The sequence below is a fragment of the Nipponia nippon genome, unplaced genomic scaffold (genome assembly GCF_047370975.1).
Source record: "Nipponia nippon isolate SJK-2023a ecotype South Korea unplaced genomic scaffold, ASM4737097v1 scaffold_9, whole genome shotgun sequence".
Lineage (NCBI taxonomy): Eukaryota > Metazoa > Chordata > Aves > Pelecaniformes > Threskiornithidae > Nipponia > Nipponia nippon.
In genome coordinates, this window is record NW_028262413.1 from 12,823,601 (window position 1) to 12,849,743 (window position 26,143).

At 38.4% G+C, this 26,143-nt stretch overlaps 1 protein-coding gene across 2 annotated transcripts in view; it reads left to right on the forward strand.

Annotated features, from left to right (window-relative positions):
• Positions 1-26,143, forward strand: part of CNTN6 (contactin 6) — a 148,756-nt gene that overhangs the window by 83,878 nt on the left and 38,735 nt on the right. For both annotated transcript variants that reach the window (XM_087743379.1, XM_087743380.1), the window contains exons 6-11: positions 6,576-6,779; positions 8,436-8,538; positions 16,596-16,780; positions 19,369-19,505; positions 22,934-23,063; positions 24,873-25,023. In XM_087743379.1, the coding sequence (XP_087599505.1) occupies positions 6,576-6,779; positions 8,436-8,538; positions 16,596-16,780; positions 19,369-19,505; positions 22,934-23,063; positions 24,873-25,023 (910 nt within the window). The remainder of the gene's footprint in view (positions 1-6,575; positions 6,780-8,435; positions 8,539-16,595; positions 16,781-19,368; positions 19,506-22,933; positions 23,064-24,872; positions 25,024-26,143) is intronic.

Sequence of the window (26,143 nt, forward strand, 5' to 3'; positions counted from 1 at the left end):
TCACTTAACAGACCTGGCCCTGCCCATACATTACATAGAGGGAAGAGAAACATGGTCCTGATGGTTACTGGTTTGTTTTCCTTTGACTTGAAGGAAGACCAAAAACCTCTGTACAGAAGTTATTTGAAGCAGCTATCATTAATATAGTTATTTTGGAATAGGATGGACTAGTTAAAGCCTCCTGCCTTCCTGCTGACCTAGAAACTCTGTATCTGCTTCTTCTAGCAATAGAAGAAACAGAAAGACAAGAACTTAAAAAAGCAAGACATTTTTATTATTTGAAATTTCTTCCCATATAAGATTGAGAAGTAGGAATAGGCAAATAGAATGAAAGCTCAAGAGATATTTTTTCTACCTATGTTATCTAAAGAAATAGCTCGCTTCTCTTTCTACCTCACGCTACAGAGACCAACACATTGTCAAGCTTATCTAGCTCTATACCACAAACAGTCTGAAGTTAAGTTTTCTGCTAGGTTCACAGGAAAGCAAGCTCTACAGTTATCATTTGATCATTCAGCTGTTTGTCATATGCTGTAAAGATTTTTCTACATTCAAAGTATTTAAAACATTTAAAGCTTAAGTTAAAGAAAACTTAGAATTCTGACAAGAACAGCTATGCTACTGCTTGCTTTGTATACATACTTCTTAACTGAGCATATGATAACCTATTTTTGTTTATATAAGAAAAATAAGTTATTTCACTCTAATAGGGGATAGAGAACATATTAGACAGCTAACTGATAAGAAACAAGAAAAAAAGTTCAGAAGGGTTGCTCCAACAGCTTCCATATCAGCTTTAGATCTTAAACTAACCCTCAGAGCACAAAAGCCTTACAGAGATGCTATTAAAGCTATACTGAAACCTTTATCACTAAAAGCAAACCTACTCTATGTTACTATGAACAAACATTAGCACTTTTAGTAAAAATCAACCACAAGAAAGAAAGACAGACCCACCTTTTAAAGGCATAGTTTATCTTAGACCAAGCAAGACATTAAACATTTGTTACAGCTAATGAACAAAAAACTATAGACTATAATTACCTTATGAAAGGAAGAGCAAAGCTACCCCATATTACCCAACTCAGCCTAAACCCTCCATTTCCTTATCCAGCCCCTCCTTGCCTATTTATGCACTGTCTGCTCTCCAGCCTCAGCTGTTGTTATTTATGAGGCTCATTAACACACCTTATAAAGTTCAGCACGTGGCTTTCCTATGCTTGTTAGTGAGGCTCTAGAGTGCAGGGGTGGGAAAGTAAGCTGTATTTCTTTCTCTAAGAAATGTCTCTTCTGTATCTTCAGTTCTTTAGGTCAGCTGTTTTTTCCTTATATAATCAATGTACACTACTATTTTATTATCAAAAAATAGTGCTTTACATAGAGCTAGGAGGCAGAGAACAACATGTAGCGAGAATAAAGGAAGCTTGAAGAAGCCTTCACTTCTATAGCTATATACAAGCTTAACCTAACTATAATTAAGAAGCTGCTACCTAAATGGTAATACTTGACACAAGTCTGTGGAGTGGACCATTATTCATTTATTTTCATAGAAGTGAAGTCTGATGTAAGGCCTGTTTCCTTCAAGCTGGCTCCCTGCAGAGCTTTAAGGAAGTTGCTAATCTTGTTAGGAGCAGCAGGATCACTCATGTGTTTGCATTTACTTGTGCATAAGAGCTGCCAGGGTTTGAAGCTGGCATGCTAGGTCTGTAGCCTTTTCTCTATACTGATATTACTATACTAAGGCTGCATAACAGAAAAGCCAAAACAAACCCCCAAAACACTCTTAAGGAAGTAGCAGCCTTGTGGATCTGCTTAGTGGGGGAATGTGCTAAATCCTCAGTCAGTAGAAGGGTAGGGAAGGAGGTACACATGAAAATAGGAGATGGGAAACTGGGTATATGGAGAGGATGGGATGAGACGAGCAGTGCTGCCTTATGTAAAAGGGGCTTTGACTTCTGCCTCAGTTTGTTTCTGCATTTTATATTAAACAATCTTCTTGATAAAATGCATAATCTTAAAGTAAAGGTTTGAAGTGTATCTCCCTTTATAAAGCTGAGTGCCTTAGTCACGGGTATAGAGTCCCTTTCTCTCTGCTCCTATTTCTTAATGCTGCTATGAATCTTTAATCCTTTCCTGCCAGGGCTGGCAGGAGGGGGAGAGTCTCTTTCCTGAGACAAGCCTGTAGCTGTTCTCCTGCAGAATGAGCAGTATTGATTTGAATTTGCTTGGGCTGAGGAAAGCACTGAAATGTTGTATTCCCTAGACTAGTATATCAGGAGTGATTAGCAGCTGCTCTTCTTCTTTCCCAGCTGTGCTCTGAAAGAAAGTGCTCACAGCTGACAGGCATAGGCAATTCTCTCCTGCCTGGCCAAGCTCAGGACTTGCCCACCAGGCAGTGCTTGGCTGGAAGGTGAGGTGGAGTTAACCTACTTTTGGGGACCTCTGGGATGAGAAGCGAGACTGACACCACATAGTCACTTGCTTTGGATTAAAAAAAAAAATCAAACCAACACATAAACACACCCTAGGATTGCAGCACTAATAAAATAGCTCATGCTCTGGCATATGCATAATGAAGTCTACATTTCTGTAATTATCCCTCCACTGACATGTAGCTCCTTTGAAGTAAAGGCAGTTCTGTGCTCTCGAAGGCATCTTCTCACAGAGTCCACAACAGCACTGAGATTGCCGTCTTTTGAGAGCAAATATAATTTCCAGTGTTCAGTGCTCAAATATGTTAATTTGGGCTGAGACCAATCAGCTGTATATGTGAAAAGGAGCTGCGCTATGATATTTGTTATGCCATAGCTAGACAGAATTAAAAAAAAAAAAATAATTACCTGAAGGTGATTAGTGTTTTTGAAGCTTGCCTTAGAAAATACCTTGACACATGGGTGTTAAATTAAAAAATTGAGGGTAGAAATCATATGAATAATATTATTTGTTTCAGTGAACTAAATCCTGAAACTCATACTGCTCTGTATTTTATATTGTTGCTATTTATAGGTCCACATATCAGAGGGGTTCTCTCTAGGTTTAAAACTCCATAAGGTTAGCAGAAATTTTTTGTAACCTAGGGGTAAATCATAGTTTCTCTCTATCTGTGTTTGGAACAAGCTCAACTTTTACTGTAAGCAATTTCCTTCAAAAGTTTATGGGGAAAAACCCCACAACAATCTGGGATCAAATTTTGCTTCTTCGATCTATATCTAAAGCACCACTGAGTAAGGACTCACCTAAAATTATTCCAACTTGCTTCTTACCACACATGGCAGCACCCTATGATCAGTGAAGATTTCTCTGGAAGGGCTCCCTTCCCCAACCTGTTCTGTCCCTTCTGCCCCACTACACAGTTTTACCTCACATGCTAATTTTTCTAAAACATCATGCATTAACTATAATGAAAAGAGAAATAGGAAAATTGGACTAATTTGTCTGGTATAGAAAAACCTCTATTCCCTTACTTCAGGCATGTTGATTCATCTCCAACATCATGTGAAAAGTGGTTACTCCAGAGGGAAAGTTACAGCCAAACAGGTCTATGCACAAAGGAAAAAATGAAATAGAGAAAAAAAGCCCACAAAAATCTTTGGTGCTGATAATGGCTAAGACTTGTGTAAGACCTTTTATGCTGAAGCCCTTTCATAGTGGTCTCTGAAATTCAGTAATTCTGAGACTGTCATGGGTATGTTGAAGTGTGATCCCAAGGGCTATCTGTTTCAGAAATCCTGTGGTTAAATAGAAAACAAAAGTAAACTAAAAAATAATTGTAACTTCATTAGTTCTTCCATAAAATAGCTGGCAGCAGCGATTTTCAAGTTAATTTTAGCTAGACTTCATTAGCAGGTTACTATCTCTTTATAATTTCCCTTCTATGCCTCTACTACCTTCTGTTCAGCATTACCTTCACCAGACTCTTCCCAGCTGCTGATTTATTCATGCAAATGAATGTAACCCTAAAAGTGATGGCATGGGCCTTTTGCTACTTTCTTTTGCTCATTCAATGGGTCTGCTCCACATCTGATTGATTCAAAGTGACCCAAAATGGAAATGTTTAAGTAATAGCAGCTTCTTTTATAATGCGATGTTAGATTTTCTAGCCTATTACATCTGTTGATGTTGTCATTTAACTTTCTAAGAAAAGATATTTTGTAAGGGAGTAGACTGCTGGTATTATGCCTTAGAGAAAAAAGTTTGATCTCCAAAGTTTGGTTCCTTTCTCTTGAGATTTCATCCAGCTCCCACCGAAGTTAATTAAAATTAGGGTTTCTACAGAGTTTAGTGGAGCTGAATTAGGCTCTAGGCAACTAGGGTCTGAGGATTGGTGATGATGAACCTGCAGTTAGAAGAGCAGTAGTGTTTATATCCCTCATACTGGGGGGAGAAAGGATTTAAATATGAAAAGGAGGGGCCTGCGCTTGTTCCCAGTTAATGGGAAAATTCATCAATAGGCCCTAAGGGAATGGTGGAGTACAGACAGGGAGAGAGTAACAGAAACTTCAGAAGATTAAGTCAACTGGAACCCTCTGAGAACTGAAATCAGGACAGACAAGAACGGCTCTCTTTTACTGATTAATTAATTCATGGATTGACCTCACAAAGAATGTCTGTGTAGCATAAAGTTGGTTTTAATAGAGTTTTATTAGGATTCATATACTCTATCCTAAACAGAAAATTTTGTTGCATTGCCCGGTCCTACAGCAGGAATCTGTTTTTTGATTGCATGCCATAAGATGGTTTGAAGGTCCTTCACGGCCATCCATTTGGTGTCTTAGCAGGTACAGTGGTGCCCTGTTAGAGTGCCTCAGTGCTTTCTTCAGCCCTGTAATTGCCAGCACCAGAACTGGACTTTGGGAAGGAAACCTCCAAACTTGTTTTTCCTATTCATCTTGCTTTTTAAACTACCTCCAGCTTATCATTAGATACACTAACCTTTCATGAAAGTCTGTGCATCCAGCTATAGTGGTTCAACCTCTCAGAGCAGTTTTGTTGCACATAAGGCTATAGTCATCAAACTTTGTGCCTGAGAGAGGAACATAGTCTGTATATAGTATGTCTCTGGAAGATATATCAGGTCATGGCTATATCACTTATATCTAGCTATAGGCTGATCCTCCCTGTGGAAAAGCCCACCCATCTCCAGATATCTTTCTGTAAGTAATTGTTTTAACCAGGTACGTAAAAGTACATGGGCATGCAAATGTGAAAACATGGTGCCTTTATCTTGTGTTTATGCACATGTATATGTACACACAAGTGGTGTATCGCACTATTTTAGGAATTGTTGCATCTTCTAGGTTTACTGTACACACTGTACATCAGAAAAAAGTTTAGCATTAAGCTGTAGTCAAACAGAGCTTACTGCAGGATTTAGCCAAGTATAGAAAGTGTCATTGACTGCTCCCTGGAGATGCATAATTTCTAATGAGAGTCCTAAAATGTTAGAAGATGATAACATAAAACTCCACAAACTACTGGAGTTTGCAGACTTATTACCATACTGTACCCATGTTGTAACTGAGAGGGGGGGAAAGAAATATAAACAATCTTTTTCAAATGGGAATGTTGATGGGGGAAATGTGTAAAAATGAAGTTGTTGGCAGAACACTGTTAGCTTATGAATTATACATTTAATTAAGGAAAGCTAAACTGGTAGATTTTACAACTTCTGATTTACTGTGTCTTATTAAAGACAGAATTTCAGTCCTACTCCTGCTGTTGGGTGCCAGCAGTGACATGGAGCAGTCAGAGCATGGGGCTTGCAGGACACCTCGGGTGTACCTGCACTGCAGCACACTGTTATAAGCATTGAACCTGCTCACTATGGTACTGATGGCAGAGTAACAAGGCTTGGCCAAAAAGCCCTTCCAAAAAGCAGGGTCCTTAGATAGTGAGCTCACATGGAGATCTGCCCTTCCAGGGTGGGCTAGTCAAATAAATCAGTTTTAAGTTTCCTAGACTATAGACATACATTATTAAGGTATGCATTGTGAAACACTGTATGGAAACAGATGGCAGAAAAGGGTTAGGAAGTCAGTATAGAACAAGAAGCACAGAGCAGATGTAAGTATGGAAGATAAGGAGAAGGGACAAATGTGCAATAAGATCAAATATCAAATAATCTCCAAAATATTTGTGTGCAGCTGAGCTTCCACCCTTCGTGAGAATCTCGTGGAAAAGCTCCATATTACCAGTTTCATTTTTCCATATTCAGAGTGAAGAAAGGAGCTGTAACACTGACCAGCAATTTGCTCTCTGGATGTTCAGAGGGAAAGTGTTAGAAATTTACTAAAACAGCTTTCTCATGCCATTGCAGCACTGCCATTCCTACTTAAAAATAGGCTGAGCAGGAAAATGAAAAGTAGCAGGGGACAAAAACTTTTGTGAACTTCTGAAGTGGCTTGAAATGAGTTTAAAACTAAAGCAATGCTTACCTTGCCTTTGCTAATTTGTGCATCCCCGGTGGTTTGCCCTGTAACTGACTTGTTCTTTCAACTGGCAATGTTGCACTTAAGCACTAATGGGAAGCAGATTATACTGGAAAGGATGCATGACATGTATCTGGTGTTTTCTAGGCTTGTCCTATACATGGATCTTCAACAATAATACCTTACATGTTCAGGAAGATAGTCGTCGCTTTGTTTCACAAGAAACGGGAAATCTGTACATTGCCAAAGTAGAGCCATCAGATGTGGGCAATTACACCTGTGTTGTAACTAACTCTAAAGCAGAGCAAAGTGTGCAGGGGCCACCCACTCCTCTCACTCTCCGCAGCGATGGTAAGTTATCTAGGCATGCTTGGCTGAAAACATGCAGCACAATGCTAACTGGTCCATCTCCAGTTATTGGAAACTGATACTGCTATACATCCTCATGGAGGTAAAAGGCTCCCAGAAAAAAAGTTGTGCAGTGGGACATGATCCCACAGTCTCTGCTGGATTGAAATGAGATTTGAACTGTCAGGACACAGATGATGAGAGAACATATGCAAAGAAAGCAGTGCTCAATATCATTGAAAAATAGCAAGAGAATGTCAAATGGTATGTTAATATTTTTCATTTTATGGATGCCTGTGTTGAAGTTTAAATCTGGCAAAGCTTTCTAAATCTATAATCTAGGTATAGCTCAAATATCAAATCTAAAAAGCTGTTTCAAAATGAGTCATTGAGGTGAGAAACTCACCTGCACATATACAAATACCTTTCTGGCAGTACTTCTAATTAAATGTTCACAGTGAGAAATATATACCTGGGATATCTTTAGGCAAAGTTTGTTTTGTAAGTTTGCTCACTTAAATTTCAATATACTTGTACTGTTTGCAAAGCAGTGGTGACAATCCGTTAAAAAAATCTGTATAGAGTTAGGTTTCTAGGATAAATAAAACTCAGCTGTGCAGTATAGAATAATACTTCCCCATGGGAGTGTGCTGCTTTATAATATAATCAGATCACCCAAACCAAAGTTTTTTCCACAGCAAAAAAGTTAATAATTTGGTATAAAATTTAATTGTAAGTGCTTTAGATATTTTCTAACTATTTTCTTCCTTTTCACCACTCATTTTCTCAGACATGTTCTATCAGTCTCTTTTTATCTTCTCCCATTCACTTTGGTGGCTTCTGGATTGGGTCCTAAACAGGCAGCCCCTAAGGCAATGGTGCAACTTTTAAGTGTAATATTAGCCAGATCCCTGTTAAATATAAAATAAGAACTGGTTCGTTTTCAGTGTGGGATCTGGGAAAAGACACTATGTGCAGGAAAATTAGTCATATTTGTCATTGCTCTTACAATGAGTTACACTGAAAGATGCATGCATATTTAAGAAGTTCAGCTAAAAATTTAGTTTGCTAAAGCAATCCCAAACCTGCTGCAAAATTAAATGCCCTAAAATGATACTGGATTATCTGTGGTTTATCACATGTTCTGCCAGATTTTCAAATGTGATAATTAATCTAATTACATCAGCCTTTTTCAAGTCTGGAGCTCACATTTAGATGCTTTAAAGAAGTTAAATGTTTTACAAGTATTTTGGACACAATTCCATAATTCTCTCTTGCACCCAGCACCTATCCAATGTCCTGAGAAGTGACCAATGTTAAAGGCATTGCTTGTTAACACCTCTTAACAAGAGGTGTGAACACTAAATTATCTCTAAAACCTTAATGTGCAAGTATAATGTGCACATGTAGAGGTTGTATAAAGTCATGCTCCTCAGCTCTCAAATGCATAGAACTTACAAATTTCACATAAGCTTTCAGCATAGGGTTGAATTTCACCAGCAGGCTAAGCCTGCTCCATAGACATTACATGTTGATTGCCATGGGTGGAACATAAGGCTCTAACATTATTAATGCCATCCTTTCTTTTACACTGAAATTCTGTTGTACTAGACAGGTCTGAGGCTCAACTGGAGTGCTAGCTGTTTTGATGTTCAACAGGTGTGATGGGGGAGTATGAACCAAAGATTGAAGTACATTTTCCAGAAACAACATATGCAGCGAAGGGCTCATCTGTTAAACTGGAATGCTTTGCCCTTGGAAAGTAAGGTTTTTGGTTTTTATTAAAATGTGGGTTCTAACACTGTTCTACAGTGAGAAACAATGGTTCTTTCTAATTTGCACAACAGGTTTTTTTGGACAGAGTGTGAATTTTAAAACTTACTTCTTTAACCTTATCTTGGTTTGATCATTTCTGTGCAATGTGTTCACAAGGAAATAAGAAAATAATACCATAACTGAAGCTCACTTGGTTGTAGCTTGAAGGCGGGGAACCAGAACAAAGACTGCATTCCCCGAGAGTTTTACTCTGGGGTGAGACCTTACTTCAGCTTACAGCATTCAGTGGTGTAACTGCGTATTCACATCCAAATATACATCAAAACAGGAATATTTTTATGTGGCATTGTTGTTAAGAATTAAACTTGGGGAAACAGGCTGTGTTTCAAGAACAAATAGACTGTCTAGAATGGATCTAACAGATTCACATGGCTCTCTTATCTAAAGTGATGCTGATGAGCCCTGGGAAGCCCTAGCAGTAACCCTTCCTGCTAAAATTTACAAATCGATTAGGCTTGTGGTAGCCTGTATTTTTCCTAGGTTGCTTACACTGTTATATTCATTTACAGAGGTAGTAGTGCATTGAAACAGCAAGGGGTGCTCTGTATTCAAAGAGCAAGTGGTTAACTGAGTAAGTGTAACCAGCCTATGAAAACTAGTCTTTCCAATGAGCATCCATTTTCCCTGGAAAAGCTAAAATAACCTTAAATTGTTGACCTCTATTTAGTTTAAGTTCACTTTGACAATCTGTTTTAAGGCTGTAAGCTTTTAAAGTGTTTAGAGCTTTCCCAGAGGTTAAAAGCCTGACTTGCAGACAGCACAAATTAATCAAATGTTCCTCTGGAACCTATGCTGAGAAGTAGAAAAATAAAGCAAATAAAAAGTTAATAGGATGGGAAATGGCCTTCCCTTTCAGATGAGATTTTTATATAAAATAATCTTAGCTAATTTTTGTTTAAGGATGAAGAATATTTCTACAGAGCCATATTCAAAGGCATATGGATTTTTTTGGCCCAAAACAAGTACCAGACTGGAATGCTCCTGATAAAGCTGCTTTTCCTTTCCAAATACTGTCAAGCTACTTCTCTTTAAATACCTCCTTAATTGTGTGTGAGTCAGTGCAGGCTTTACATTTCAAGTTGTCATTTCGTATTTCCATCTGTTGCATGGAAAGCATTTAACAATGATACATTGACTGCATAAAAGCATTTCAAAAACAGAGTAAATGATATGTACAAAACAACGCCTTCTTACTGAAGGGGTAAAGATGGGTCATGTTAACGTGGCACACAGGCTTTGCCATTTTAAGAACATCTTAAGGAGGAAAGAAAAAGGTGGACTGAAAGGACATATGGGTAATGAAATCCCTCAGTGAGCACAGTACCTTCTATGCTGTGCTTAGAAGGTGGAATGGCTGAGGGGGTTAATGCAGCTTTAATATTTTCTTCATATATAGCACTGCAGCTGAAACCTGTGCTGTTATACTTCCCTGGAGTTATACTGAGTAAATACCAATGGCAGAAATCCTTTCGTCACAACTTTTTTATCATACTGTAATGTGCATCTAGTTTAATGTATGTATTTGAGAGGTTCTGTTTGTGAGTAAAGGCTCTTTAGTGGTGTGGCTAGAGAATTTATCCTCTCTAGATTTTTTTGATAGGTAAGATGTCTTGTACAGAACTGTACTGTTTTCAGTCTGCTTTTTTCTCTCTGAACAGAGCCTTGAACCACGTTTTCACTAACATGTCAATCAGTGAGAAAGCTTTATTTCAGAGCTGGAATTTATATGTGAATAAAGCAAGAGAAACAGATTGCAGGTGAAATACTCTTAACCTACTAGATAAGGCCAGATTTCTAAAGGTATGAAGGTGATTAGTGGTATTGTTAAAAGCTTGAAGTTTCCTACCTCCAGCTGTTTACAATTGTAGTTAGGCACATATAAATGCAGCAGTGTGACCATCTGCAACTTTAGATGCCTAAATTCCACTAAAACACTAGCCCCTACTATTGTCTGTTTATGTTAAAATCAATTCAGCTCGACATTTGTTGAGCTATACCTCTGATCTGCCACAAGCACTAACGGTTATTATCTCTCTTGGATTTCAGAACTGCTTTCCATTATCCATAATTTTCTATATTCATACTGTTAGTCCACTGGTTCAGACAATGCTGTCAGCTGCTACTACCTCTGCACTATGAATAACAGAAATCTTTCACATCTAAGGCAGATTATAGGCAACCTGCTGTGGTTTTGGTCTCCAAAAGTATTAAATGAAAGTACTTTCATGATATTTAGAGAAATAGCATCTCTCTTTCTATATGGAACAGCAAATCAAACCTATGGGACCTTACTCAAAAAACACTTCCACATTTAAAATGCAAATACAAGAGGCCAGACTTATGGCTGAGTTTTAAGATGCGTTTTTACCTGGGGGAACTCAAAGCCACCTAAGTACTCCTTCAGCCAGGCTGTGGGACACCCAGAGGTAGGTATATTCCACATACCTCTGTTGCAAAGCTCTGTTTTTGCATTTTACATGAAAATATCATGACTGACTGTCACAAATGGTCTTCTAGCCCAGTGATAAAACATTGCTCTTTTTGAGGGAAATAAATGGTGGGGAGGGGCAAAGAGTCAGTGTTTATTCCTGGGAAGAGCGTTTGTAGGGATGGATCCCAAATGGACAAAAGTCCTTGGGCCAGCTCTTGACTGTGAATCCTGTTTCACAGAATAGACCATGAATAGAGAACTTTTTGAAAAGCAAATTAGTCCTGAATGTGATGGAAATACAGTTGGGCAAAAAGTAATGTAAGTAGCATGCAACTATCTGATGATTGGTGGGGGAAATCTAAACAGGCAAAAAAATCCACGTTATACTTAATTCTTTAAAAGAGGGAAAACTGAAATATGAAACAGTAGCTTGACTATTTCAAATACTGCAGCCTGTGGCAATTTAATAGAAGAGATGAGACTTTGTGTTCTGCACTAATATTCATTATGTTGACAGTGTTTAATACTATGCCAGTATTAAAAGTCATGTTTTGGATCAAGCTATATTAATCATGTCATATGTCTAAATTATTGTTCACTATGTCTTTGAGGGGATTGAATACCACGGAAAGAGTTCTGTTCAGTTGAGTTACTGTGCTTCTTTCTCCAGATTTTTTTTTTGAAAATAACTGTTTTCTATTGCACAACTAAGAATAGTTTCTGGAATGAAAATAAGCAGTTTCCTCATCTGGTGCACACTTTATTAAACCATGTTTTATGTTTTTCTTCATTCTCTTCTTGAAGATAGGAAAATAATCTCTATAGAATCCCTGTAGATGGGCCATGGCCAGCTGATGTTGCAAAGGGCACATGTGAATAATATAAAACAGGATTTCTTTCAACCCAGAATATTCATTTTTCATGGGAAGACCCCACACAGTCCTGTAAATGTACTCAGGGAAGGGTTTTTGTAGAGGCTGTTAGTATAAGCAGATAACTACACAGCTACAAGAGGGTTCCAAATAACCATCTTTACTAAACTTACATAAAAATACCAGGCTTCACTTCTTCATTAGATGGCTATTCTAGTATATTCTCAAGGAGTTTATGTAGGAGACTATAAAAGGATCAATTATGGAATTCTAAAATCATATACATAAAAAATGACTTTTGGTGCCTCAAGTGAAGTTTGCTATTTTCAGCCCACGTTCCTGATAAAGCTAATACCTTAAGATTTGTACTTTAAGGGATGAGCAATCAGCTCTGGAAGATCCTTTCTTACATAGTTAAGGTGAGTGGCTTGTGACCACAGGAGAATGAGACACAATATCAGGTTTCAGAAAACTTTGCTGCTTTGCTGTTCCCTAAGTAATACATCAGGATGATTAGAAGCCTGAGTGCTTTAATTATCGTGCCCCTTGGAGCCTAATTCTTCCTTGTGTCAGCAGTTGATGCAGACATGATAGCAGCTTTCAAACCTCAGCTTTGTCTCGTTTGTTTAACTAGGCATGGTCTTCATTATTGAAGCTGTAGATTTAATTTTATTGTGAAGTGTCCTCAGATGTGTAGGACAAAAGATGAGGCACAGATGCAATGCATCATCTGGCTGCTGAGTCTTTGCAACAAAAAGGTGGAGTCTTCATCTTGGTGGGGGCAGGAATGCTGCAGACAAATTAATTCCATGTTCAGTGTGACAAGACTTGTCACCAACCAAAAAATATTTTCTATTGCCTTTTCTTTCTGAGTTAGTAACTTATGGTTTTGTGATTCTGCTGCCTGTATCGTAGAATATAAATTAAATTAGTACTCCTAGATGTTCTGAAGGTTTCAAATAAACTACAGATTTATGTACAAAGACACTCTCATATTTATGCCCTGTTTTCTTACTGAAGTGAAAGCAAGACTTTGTCTATGAAGTGTAATAAATTTGAAAAATGTACTCATTGTTTCTTTATATATTCAAAAACTTTTTAGCTCCAAACAGTATCTTTTAATCTGGTTATTGGTAGTTATTAAATGAAAAAAAAGACCCACCAGTTGCAGGGCCACCCCAAATCTGCATGGGAAGGTACTAGTCTGTGTAGCAATGTCAGATACTGGCCTTCAATAGAATATGATTATGCAAATCCTACAAAAATTCACAAGGCTATATTTATTAAACTAGGTTTTGTATACACTTACCTATACCTAAAGGACAGTTTTACTTCTTAAATCATCAACTTGTAAAATAGATAATTTGATACAAAAAGCAATTTCATTAAATTTTAAATTTAAATTCAGGGTCTTTTTTGCCTTGAAAGGTTTCATATGGCCTGTAGTAATGTTTGCTGTTAAGAGATTCGGTTATAAAAATGTAAACTAACATCAGAAGAAGGTGAAAACAGAAAAAAAAAAAAACCACCTTCTGCAAAATGCAGTGACTGAAGATGCTGGAAAGCCTATGATAATGAGGTGTCAGCAAAGGTAATGGAGAAATGTATGTCTCAAACTGCTGTGATAACAAAGGTCCTTCTTATGGATGATGGCACATGGCTGAGCTATGGATACTCCTGCAGTCTGCTCATTTAACCTATAGCTCAGGCTGACGAGGAGCTGCTGTCCTGACAAATGAATTCCCTCTGCTGATAAAACTAGGCCACTCAGTGCAAGACTCCCTGGCAGGAGAACAAAGTGCTGTTAAGTATTTATTGCAATTCTTCATTTAAACACAGCAAAGTTGATGAACCAAATTCTGAGGCTTTTGTCATCCTGCTAAGGTTAACATCAGAGGGAGTGCATTTCAAACACTCTTGTGTTTGGACAAAAATGAGGAGAGTTTGCCTTGAAACATCCCCAAGCATGTTGTCATAAGTATGTGGTGTGGATAAGGAAAACGGGACCGAGTCTTCAGCTCAAATCTTGGTAGACTTGACTTGACAAGTTGACAGAAGGGTCCTTTTTCCACAGAGCCCTGCCTCTGGCTTTGGTGTCAGTGCAGACTTCCCTTATTCATGAATAGTCAGTACTAAGAGAAAATAAATGGCTAATAGACTAGGAAATATTTAAATGAAGCACTTTCAGGTAGCAGAGCATGAATGAATGCATCTAATTGTTCTTTTTCTTCTCCCATGTGGCTGTTAGTTTCCTTCAATCTCTTTGTTACAAAAAAAAAAAAATCGAGAAGAGATGCTTTTAAAGTAAGTAGTTAAATGCTTCTGGCATTCCGTGCACTGCATGCTTCTGTTATACAGTAGCTATTCACCCACTGTTTAATATGTAATAGCATATTAGAAGCCAGCCATGCTCTTCTTCGTGTCGTCAACAGTCTGTATCAATCTACTGCAGGACTGCAAAATACCTCTGGTTGTTTTCCTAACTAGAGCACAGCAATTGTGGGACAGACCTATTCTGCACAAGAGCTGCATTTCTTTTAAATAACTAAAAAGTAACTCAGTTTACAGAAATTCTGCATGAATAATGTCATGCAAGGTTTGTGGAAGAGACAGCACCTTTTAACAGATCAACCAGTGCATTTGGAGAAAAACAAACAAGCCCTTTTAAAGTTCCTAGTAAGGAATACTATTAAACAATTTTGCATCTGAAATAGGTTTTGGTCTCATAGTAAAGGGCAGTTAATAAGGGTGGTGATGACAACTACTGTTGTCTGAAAAGATTTGGAATTTAAACAACGATATAGGTCTTGAACTGAAATGGGAAGTAGAAGAATAAAATCTCAGTTGTTCTTTCTATCTCTTTTACTGGTTAATGATGTTTGACACCTCCTGGTCTCTCTCATTCATAGGTAATTGTTCAGCTGTATTGAAGGAGTCATGTAAGAGTCAGAACTTGTGTGTGTATGTGTATGAGTTATCCGTATATATACATACCTGTGCACAGTTTATTCCAAAACCTGGAGCAAATTGTGTATAGCTCCAAACCATTTTCACAGGCAGCTCAGTTACAATGGAAAATGTAAGGCAGCTAGAGAAATTATTATGCTGCTTAAATAGCTCTTGGAGATCCCTCAGTTAAATTTATGGTCTCAGGAGTATGATTTTCTGTTTTATGGAGCAGGGGAAAGGGCAGCTTGGAGGTTCCCTTGCCCAGCTGAACTCCCACCAGCACGAGGAAAACAGGGACTTACAGTGCACCCATCCTATCTTTCAAGCTTAAATGCAGACCTAAGCAAATTTATGGGATTGTTATTCATTGTATATTAGAGTGATCTAATTGTAAATTGTCTTGTACATAGCCTGTTTCTGTTGATTTTATGTTTGTAGTTACTCTGTTAACACCTGCCCAGCTGTTCAATCTGTGTTATTTGCTGAGTACTTACGCTTCTCCCGGGTCCTGGTTCTTCGGGCTTTGGGTGAACTTGTGAACATCATAGCCACACAAACTCAAAATGCAGAAACTGGGCAAAAACTTACCTGTGTTAAGTAATTTTTCCATTCTGTATTTGTGACTTGATTTCTTTGGTCAATAAACAAGGATTTGAACCAGGGACATAAATAATAAGGTGTGAGCAGTTACAGCCTCTGCTAGAAAGGAATAGATACCTTGTACGTCACTGTAGGCCAGAGACCTTGGGGACTGGCAGACAAGGGTAGCGTACCCTTCTAATTTCCATGAAAGTTATGTTTTCAAGTTCAGTACTGAGTGTTTGCTGTTGATGCTACCTCCAGTGGAAAAAAGTCAGTATTTAGCCAAAGCCTCTGTAAAAAGCTGTTCAAAATGTAACTACTTGTCTACTTAGAAAAAGAGCTTCCTTTAGTTTGCAGAAACAGAAAGCAACTGTGAAATCCAAGACTATTAATATTTCAAAGTGTTTTGGTGATATAATAGATCACAAAAGTGAGGCTTGTATGGGTTGTGATATTACCAGAAATCCAAGAAGTATTTATAGCCACCTTCACACTTGACTATTTTTTTATTGTATAGAATACATTGATCCAAATATAAATGAAAATGATGGAAAGCTACGAAAACATGAAACAAGAAATATTCTCTTTTGTCTCTATCTCCTTTCAGCCTCAATGTCTCACGCTTTCCACTTCCTTGCTCAACTGTCTGTCTGCCCTCCTCTACCCTGGCTCCCATTTTTTATACCTAGATTTATTGCTATTTTTAGGTCCTTTGAATTCTTGTCCAATATTTCCTATTTTGAGGTGTGAAAATACCTCTAATGCTACAGGGAATTTCTTTGCTCTGAAAACCAGTCAATAATTCAGTGCTTTTATGGTGTTTATTTGGACTTCCAAAGTCATTCCTTCAGTGTCACAGTGTTTAAGAGCAGGTTTGAATGCTAAGAAAGAGTTACAGTGGGGAAAATCCAAATCAGCCTAAGAAGCAATCATTGAATTGACTAAGGACTTCATCCCACTGTTGGACTTGTGCCCCAAAATAAATTGGACAGGTTATAAAATCTCAGTCTTATGAACCTCTGTATGCCATGCTTAGTAACAGAATTTTTTTTTTTTAATATTATTACTCTTATGAAAGGATTTCAGATTATCTTTTCTCTGCTATAACAAATGCTCTCTCTTTTTCTCTAATGAAATACAATTATTTAGTCCCGTTCCTAGTATTAGCTGGAAGAGGTCTGATGGAAACTCATTGACAAAGAAGATCGAACACAACAAAACCAAAGGAGTTCTTGAAATCCCAGATGTTCAGCAAGAAGATGAAGGCACTTATGAGTGCATTGCAGGAAACATTCGAGGAAGAAACATTGCAAGAGGTCAATTATTTGTCTATGGTAAGCAGATTGATTAATTAATTTCTTCATTTATTTTTTTTACAAAGCATGATGATGTTCAGATGTATTTTGTAGATGAAGTCTATTAGCCCCTTACTGGAGATATGAAATGTAGTTCAGGTTAAGCGGATTAAAAAATGATTGGAGGTCTGCAGTGACCTTCATTGAATTACATCCTCAGCAAATAAAGATATTTTGCATTAAAACTCAGATTGAAAATGTGGGCTGTGCCATGATGAAGTTGTAAAGGTTAATATGAGGCAGAAAGAAATCCCTGGTACATTTACATGAAACATTAAGGGCAGGCAGAAAGATTTACTCTCAGTAGCTCACAGCAGCATAAAGCTGTGCTGCCCCAGATGCAGATCATGTGAAGGATTCATGAGGTTTTGGTTCATGCGAGCGTAAGATTATTTCACGTCCTATTCTAGCTGAACTGTATTGCTCCATAAACGGACGAGGGCAAAGCAGGGGAAACTCATTCCACTGCCTCCCTCTCCTTCCTCCTTGTCTAAAAGTGGAGAATAATATTTCTCTGTAACTGTTCTCTTTCCTTTTCCCTTCCCACATGCATTAATTTCCTGTGATCCGAGTCACACATGATGGTCCCTCATAGCCAAGGTGAATTATATGCTCTTTAGTCCCATTGTTAATACCCAGGGAAAGCAACATATTTTGACATGAATAAGAAGGGAGATCTTTTCTTTGCCTCATAAATCTTTCGAAAGAGAAGGAAAAAAAAGGAAAATGTAGCAGTGAGAAAAAAAATTACAGAAAGCTAGACTGAGCCTATAGTTAACATCTGTGGAGAAGACCTTGGCAAGTATTTTATTTTTTTATGTAAATCTCTTCTAATGAAGAGGTGCAGGCTTTGCTGATAAGCTACCAGTCTCCTGCAGCCGTGGCTAGTATCAAGATATATGCCAAGAATAGAGCAGTCTGCTGCTGTTTTGAATATTTAATTATTTCTTTGCTTTTAGGGGGTTATTTTTGTTCTCATTGCTCACTAATTTTTGCAGAACATCAATCAAGCAGTTCCACTAAAATTAAGTTCAGTAGATTACCTGGACATGATTGATAACAGCATAGGCAATTACAAAATTATGATCAGTTAATACAATCTAAAACAATGTGCTTATTAAATGTGCTTTGTAAATTAATTAATAGCTGTTCATAGTGAAATATATAAACAGCACTCATGAAGCTTTTGCAGAAGATTTTTTTATTATATTAGGAGTGGGCTGGTATATTATCTATGTAATTTAATTCCTATTGCTTAATTTCTGTGCTGCGCTGTTTTTACTCTGTAGGCAGCTTGTCTCTAGGAAATAGGGTTTCTTTCCTGAACACTGTCTGCTGCTTTGTGTGTGATACCTAGCTCCCATGCCTAAGGCTCTGAGAGCAATAAAAATTACATGTAATTAGAATCACTTTTAAGCACGGTAAGCTGTATCCCAGATACTTTCCCATTCTGGGAAGCAGCTCATTGGCATTCTATTAATCTAGTGTTGGACAATCTCCAGGTACTTTGTTGGGGCAGAGGCATGAGCTACCCGCAGGGTCATGCTGTAGAGGGAGGTTTTTTCGTAGCTTGTTCTGCTAGTCTCAAAGGGTAACGATTCTCTTCCTAAAATTAAATTGCTCTGTGTAAGAACTACATGTATGTTTGTGTGTATATATATATATATATATATATTTATACACATATAGAGACTACAGCATTATGATTTAATAACCCAAACAAAAATCTTTCATGGGATGTTAAGACACCAGCCACTTATGTTAGAGGCAGAGGGATGCAACCTAGTATCTCACTTGCATGTGGCTTTGGTCTATCCCAAAGTTAGGTGGGTGTTAGTCATTCTCCCTAGGTCTCATATTCACCTGTATATTGACAACTGTTCTAAATGTCAGCCTGCCTTAAGCTAATTCCTGCTCAGCTTAGTCCTTGAGTACTTAGTTGGATGTTTACAGAGCTCGTATGCGATTCTTGCAAATTCTGCTTTTACGCAGCAATGAATTTATGTCAGTGTCACAAGTATTCAGAAGGTGTTATTGTAATCTGAGTAGCCCTAATTCCTTTGTGTAGTATTTGTATTGTAAATTACAAACAAATAACCCGTGGTCTGAACCCATGGTCTCAGGTATGTGGGTAAAACAGAGGGGTAATATTCACAATCCATTATTTTTATCAGCTACTGACTCATGATTTTAATATTTCTATTTTTGGTACACAGCTGCAAGTACTGTGAGAGGAAGACTGTTTTTTAGAAAGTAGGTGTCTCAGTGCTTTCAGAGAGTATGTCTAGAATTTCAGGTATCTAAAATCACTGCTTCTGCAAATTTTGGCCATAAAAATGAATAATATCTAAACTGAAATTCCTGTCCACTAGCCACTTGATCTCTAACATTTTCCCAAGTTAGTCCTGAAGTTTAATGCCAGGGAATTGTTGTGCAGAATTTACTTGCAATATAATAATGTGTTGGACAAATACTAATTAGCCTCGCTCAGTTCATTAATTAATGGCAGCATGCTTCCAGTGAAATCGTTTTTCTCCTGCATAAAATGGTTTACATATTCTTTTCAGCACTCCCGGAATGGGATAAAAAAATCCAAAATGCCTTTCTGTCTCTCTATGACAGTTTATTTTGGGAATGTAAGGCAAAAGGAAAACCAAGCCCTTCCTACAGCTGGTTAAAAAATGGCCAGCCACTCACATCAGAGGTAAGTTTCCTGCCATCTTGTTTGCTTTCTTAATCGTCTTTTTTGTTTTTACATGATTTAGTCACAACATTCATTTTATAGTGCATTACCTTTTTTCAGAAATTTTGTTAAAGCTTAACATATCAAAATAAACATAACAGCACAAACTCTTTGCAACACAAAGCCTCAGTTCTTGGAGTTCTTTATTGAAAATGTATGGTATTGCCAGTTTATATACATAGAGATACACCGATTTCTTCATATGGTTTATCTTACAGAGCATCTAATTGCTACAAGATATGGCAGTAGGTATGGATGGATTTAAAAATAACAATTATAGTTAGGAAAAAAAGGGTCTGTCCAGAAACACTGAACCCATTTCTAGACATAATCGGTAAATTGGGAAATGGGTAGGATGCCAATTGACTGTTTCTGGAAAAGCATTTCAGAGCTGGCATTGCAAACTGATCAGCCTGTTAGCTTGCACTTTTCTTCTGTTTCTGTTCTTAATCTGTAGGCTGGATGGACTTTTGGTCTCATGCAGTGTGGCCATTCTTATGCTGTGTTAATCCTTTAACTGAATTAATCGGTCAACTATGAAAATCAGCTAATATTGAGGTTAATACTTTTCTGGCGCTACGTAGAGGAATAACAGGCTGAAGAGAACCATATGAAGTTATAAGGAAAAGGTGAATAAGTGAAAAACCTCACTTAAAGAAAAAAGGAAGACCAAGTAGAAAGGAAAGTAGTGAAGTGGTAGGAGTGCAGGTGGAGAGGGGAAATCAACTGGAGCTCAAACATTTAAGAAACCTGATCAGCTACTTATGTAGACAGCTCTTGGAGCACCCAGCTTTGTCTCTTTCCAGGCAGTATAATTACACTTCTGTGGTGGCCAAGCTTTGGCACATCCGTCTTCCAATCTTCAGTTGTTGGCTACCTCATGGAGAATGACTTCTGTGGCAAGAGACTCTTTGCTGCATTTGCAATCTACTGAGGTCAAGTTTTCCTTTTTATTAAGCATCTATTCAGCATCTGTCGGGCATAAAATGGCATGGCTCATCTGTAATGCATTCTTACTTGGTTGGAAAAAAATACTGTGATTAATTTCTGTCTAGCAAGAACAGATACAGAATCATTTCCAAAACATATGGGGCAAATTAGCACCTGCTGGGTTGCAGAACCAGCACTTGTTTGACTTAGTAGTACTTATTTGAAGCAATTGGAGGGGGGTCCAATCTTCCATATGATTTTCTGCTGGATTAGTCCTAAACAGAGCCAAACTAGCATCTGAGAAGGCTAGCCAGAATTTACTTGGATTGCAATTTTTCTGAACCTGATCATTCTACCCATTGTCTCACCTCTTCCTAAGCAAGATTATCTAGTTTCTCTCTCTTTGAAGACAGCGATATTTAGAATCTGTCACTCTTCAATTGCATAGTTTGAATAAAAAAGAATAAAACACTCTACAGACACATTTTCAACCAACATTTTCACAGTACTTACAGTATATTGTAAATGGAATTCTTCAGGCAACAAAATGCTGAATGATATTGCTCAATGGATGAAATGGATAGTTTGGATGTGAAAGTACAAGGGAGGAGTAATAAAATATTCAGTCTGTCACAGCACCCTGCTTGTTGGAAATATCACAGGAAGAATACCTTCCAGATGCTTTCCACCTTGGGGCTGATTCTGAGGATATTGTCTACTCTTTGTCAAACCTTTCTCCCTGGCCACCTAGTTGGTCATCCCTGCATTATTCCTGCTTGTGTACACGGTGTGCTTTATTCTTCTCTTTGTCTGCATAGCTCAAAAGAGCCGGCAGAGAATGGTGGGGAATTCAGCATGTGTATAAAACATGAATGCTGCTTCAGAAGGGGGTTTTATATTCAAAGGCTGTTTGTTGAAATAGAATGCATCGAGAGGACAGCAAACAGCCTGAAGGTAAAACTAAGTATGCAAAAGATATCTGTAGTGAGAGCATCAGAAAAAAATTAACTGTGGATAAGTAATGTAATGTTGTTAATTAGGTTGCAATACACCAGCCATACAACTGTAGGCTCTGCTCTCATCAAATTTCCAAGCTAAACAAGGTTGATCTGGGTCAGATCTTGGTTGGGAGACCTCCAAGGAAAAGGCAGAGTATTGGAAAAAGAGAGGTCCGTGGCTCAATGGGTGGCACTCTCCCCGCTGCAAGCACCACAATACAAATCCCCCCAACAGGCTGTGCAACTGGCTTATCTGTGGCAACTCAGCAAGTTAGCTTATATACGTTCAGCAGTTCACAAATACATTTTAGATGCTTGTAGCTGTTCAGCAAAGACTGTACTGTATACCCTGGCAATGTATGCTCCCATTACTGCTTCAGAGGCAGCAGAGCCAGACTAAAGCAGCAGTGTAATAAGAATAGTAATAGCTGTTGTTTCAGACTTGCATTTGGTGATGGAATTTATATTCCCTGTTGTGGGTTTCTTCCCCACTGATCTGTTTTGGGGAAGATATTCTCTTCTCCTTATCAGTGTTACACTTTGCAGTGGAGCCACTATTGTCTCCAGAGGCTAATAATTGTAAAAACCACAAAATATTTAGCTTTAAGTTGTGCTTATAGCATGCATCAGGCTTTTCTCTATTTGACAAAATAGAGCAAATAAGACTCCTTTTAATACACCAAAACCCAAGCTTTGGTCCAAATTTATCTATTGTGCAGTTTGCTCTGTTTCAGTAGAATTGCACCAAAGAAACTTAGTGTGTATAGAAATTGAAACCATGAGGAGCGTGCTCTCCCTCTGATCTGAACAGCTGCCTGTGGGTTTCCCGTAGGAATGTAAGTGTTGGCTTTCAGTAGACCTTTTTCAGTGGATCGTTTTTCTGTGACTTGTGATCTGATGACATTTGAAATTTTTCCATTATTTGAACACCTCTCTCTCCTGTGGAGCTTTTCTGATCATCTTAGATTATCATCATCAGATTCATCTAATCAGATGAGGGAGGTAGGCCATGCTTCACTGTGTCCCCAGACAGGGCTGCAGGTGCTGCTTCTCAGGAGCCGCATGGAAAATGCTCCAGGCTCCCAGCGTGTAACAACCATACCAGCCCTGCAGTAGCTTCTGCATCTGCTTTGTGGTGAAGCATACCCACAGATCCACAGTTCAGCAATGCAGAGAAACACATGCCACAGCTGGAACATCTGGGCACACCTGCCCAAGGCAATGACTGCAACACGTGCCTGGAGTTCTTGAAAAGTTTGAAGAACTAAGAGGTCTGAAAGCAAAACCACCATTATATAGCTGAGGTATACTTCGTATTATATATTCATTCACATTGCTTCCAAGAAAATAACATTTCTGCTTCTGAATTATGATCAGGTGCATCAGCGTGATACTAAAAAACTTTGGGATTGTACCCTCATTGGCTCTGTCAATGTTTTTTGCTTGTTTTTCTTTTATCAGGAAAGAATTCAAATAGAAAATGGAACTCTTATCATACCTATGCTGAATATGTCAGACTCTGGCCTCTATCAGTGTGTGGCAGAAAACAAGTACGATACTATTTATGCCAATGCTGAGTTGCGGGTGATAGGTGAGTAACTGCCACTGAAATGAGCAGGTACTGAGTATAATAGGACACTCATTTAAGAAATTTGAAATCAAGAAATGAGTAGATTAAATTCCACCTGGCAGTTCAAGTCTGTTGATATTTCTTTGTTGCTTGCTCTTAGTCACCCATGTGTGAATGGTTTTGGTTTTTTTTTTTTTTTTATTTTGTGACTGGTTTGGAGGAAAATTCTAGTCCCATGTGTGGTCTTTTTTTATCACATGCACACAATTTTAATGAATGCTGTTTCTTACTTAGTATTATGAGTTATTAATAGCTACTCTGCAGTTTTTAAAAGTCAATTTCAGAAAGTGGGAAAAATAGTTTTAACTATAAACAAAGAGTATATGGCAAATATGTATAAAAACACCAAATAACATATAGCAAATAATCACATTAGTGATTACTAGAGATGCACATAAAATTGAATTTGCTCATATATTATAAAAAGTATCCTGTTATAGATATCCAAACATAAAGCTTGTTCAACAGCCAAATACCAGTGAAACACAGACTTTAAGAGCACCTTGCTGTTGTACAGGTATTGTGTTTTTTCCTTCTCCAAGAGTGAATTTTCACATAAAATACTGGACAAATAAACAGAGTTTCAGAAAACAGTGTCAGTTTATGAACAGAAAGCCATTGAAAAAGTGTATTTGTAATTGAATACTCCAAAATCTCCAGATGAATACATGTGGCTGGGCACATGGGTTGGGGCAGTCCCAAGCACAAATACAGGCTGGGCAGAGAATGGATTGAGAGCAGCCCTGAGGAGAAGGACTTGGGGGTGTTGGTTGATGAGAAGCTCAACATGAGCTGGCAATGTGCACTTGCAGCCCAGAAAGCCAACCATATCCTGGACTGCGTCAAAAGAAGAGTGACCAGCAGGTCAAGGGAGGTAATTTTCGCCCTCTATTCTGCTCTTGTGAAACCCCACCTGGAGTACTGCGTTCAGCTCTGGGGCCCCCAAGATCGGAAGGACATGGACCTGTTGGAGTGAGTCCAGAGGAGGGCCATGAAGACGATCAGAGGGCTGGAGCACCTCTCCTATGAAGACAGGCTGAGAGAGTTGGGGTTGTTCAGCCAGGAGAAGAGAAGGCTCCGGGGAGACCTTATAGCAGCCTTCCTGTACCTGAAGGGGGCCTACAAGAAAGCTGGAGATGGGCTTTTTGTAAGGGAGCATAGTGACAGGACAAGGGGTGATGGCCCTAAACTGAAAGAAGGTAGATTTAGATTAGATATAAGGAAGAAATACTTCATTATGAGCGTGGTGAGGCACTGGAACAGGATGTGCAGAGAAGCTGTGGATGCCCCATTCCTGGAAATGTTCAAGGCCAGGTTGGATGGGGCTTTGAGCAACATGGTCTAGTAGAAGGTGTCCCTGCCCATGGTAGGGGGGGTGGTACTAGATGATCTTTAATGTCCTTTCCAACCCAAACCATTCTATGATCAGGAGTGTGATGTTTGTCCTGCTGACATCGCTCTGCTCAGGAGCCTCGCTCTTCATCACAGAGAGACCTATTCTTCCAGTTTGCAGATAACCCTAAGGAAAGATTGTCAGAGCAGTTTCTAGGTAGATAGTTTAGAAACAGCATAAATAAGATACAATGAATTCCATTCTTTGGTACTTAAATACATTTTTCGTGTTTGATATATCTACTTTTGCAGAAACCTCAAAGGCAAAGCAATTATTGGATTCACCTACTACGTAACTCAAAGAGAAGAATTTAGCAAGTTCATTTAGTAACTTGTCAGCTGCATACTGTTCTGCTCTTCTTACTTCTCTGTTTTTAGCTGCAGCACCTGATTTTTCCAAAAATCCTGTGAAAAAAAGGTCTGTTGTTCAAGTTGGAGGTGAAGTTACAATTGGTTGTAAACCGAGTGCTTCTCCCAGAGCAGTTATTAACTGGAGAAAGGGCTCAGAGGTTCTGCGCCAGAACAAAAGGTACCATCATAAACCAGTTGTTGGATTGTTGGGTGTTGTCTGTTTTAATCTCATCTAAATGTCACCGAAACACAGCTGACTTAGCATTGCTTTTGACAGCTCATTGACGGAAAACTTTGATGCCAGAGGCCTAGTTGTCTTTAGCAGTGGCCATACAGTTCTGCTGATAGAAAGCTGACTGAGAACAAAGCCAAACCGAATACACACGGGTAATTGTATGATACATATGTTTACGTTCATCAGCAGTTAATTCACTGCAACACTATCAGAGCTGACTGTTTACTGCACACAAAGCCTGAGTGAATCAGCTTCATGTAGGAGACATCAGTGGAGGCTTCAGGGAAGCAGAATATACCCCCAGGCTGTGGCATAATTGCTTTGTAGCTGTACAGGTTGTACAATAGCCCATAGCTAAATCAGCCTCCATATTCTCTGTCTCTTCTGTTCAGGCAGGATTTAGCCACTGGACCAGTATACTGGTACGCTCCCTCACCAACCAGTATGGGGTTGCATGGTCTTCAGCAGGGCTTTACCAATGTTTTGTCTGTGATGGCTAATAGCTTATTTGTGAGTCGCCACAAACCATCTACATTATTACATGCTAACATCAATTAAATGGTAAAGCATTAAAATCAAAAGCGACTTACTGACTTGAATAAGTTTTGAATAGTTTACACAATATACAACTGTGATGATATTTCCATATACAAATGTAGGCAGACGGATGACATGGGCAACAGTGTCTAAGAACTGTAGTCTTTCTCAGCATCTCTTTCAGTTCACAAAAATAACAGCAACACTGTTTTATCACATTATCATTTTCAAAGACTGAAAACAGAATCAGTAATTCATAAAGCTCTGGAAATTGAACACCAGATTTTGCACGAAGGACCAGTTGCTCAAGGAGGTTAGTTTGGGTCACTTAAGACTTAAAATAATTATAATTCATTAAAACAACATTATCTGAAACTGTGACACAAAGAAATCTTTCCCTATCCCATACTGCAGTAATGTACAATACAGATAACAGTATATCGGAGAAGTATATGTGAAAGAAAGTACAAATCTGAGAAGACATATTTCACATAGATACCCATAAGGAAACAGAAAAATTTGGGTA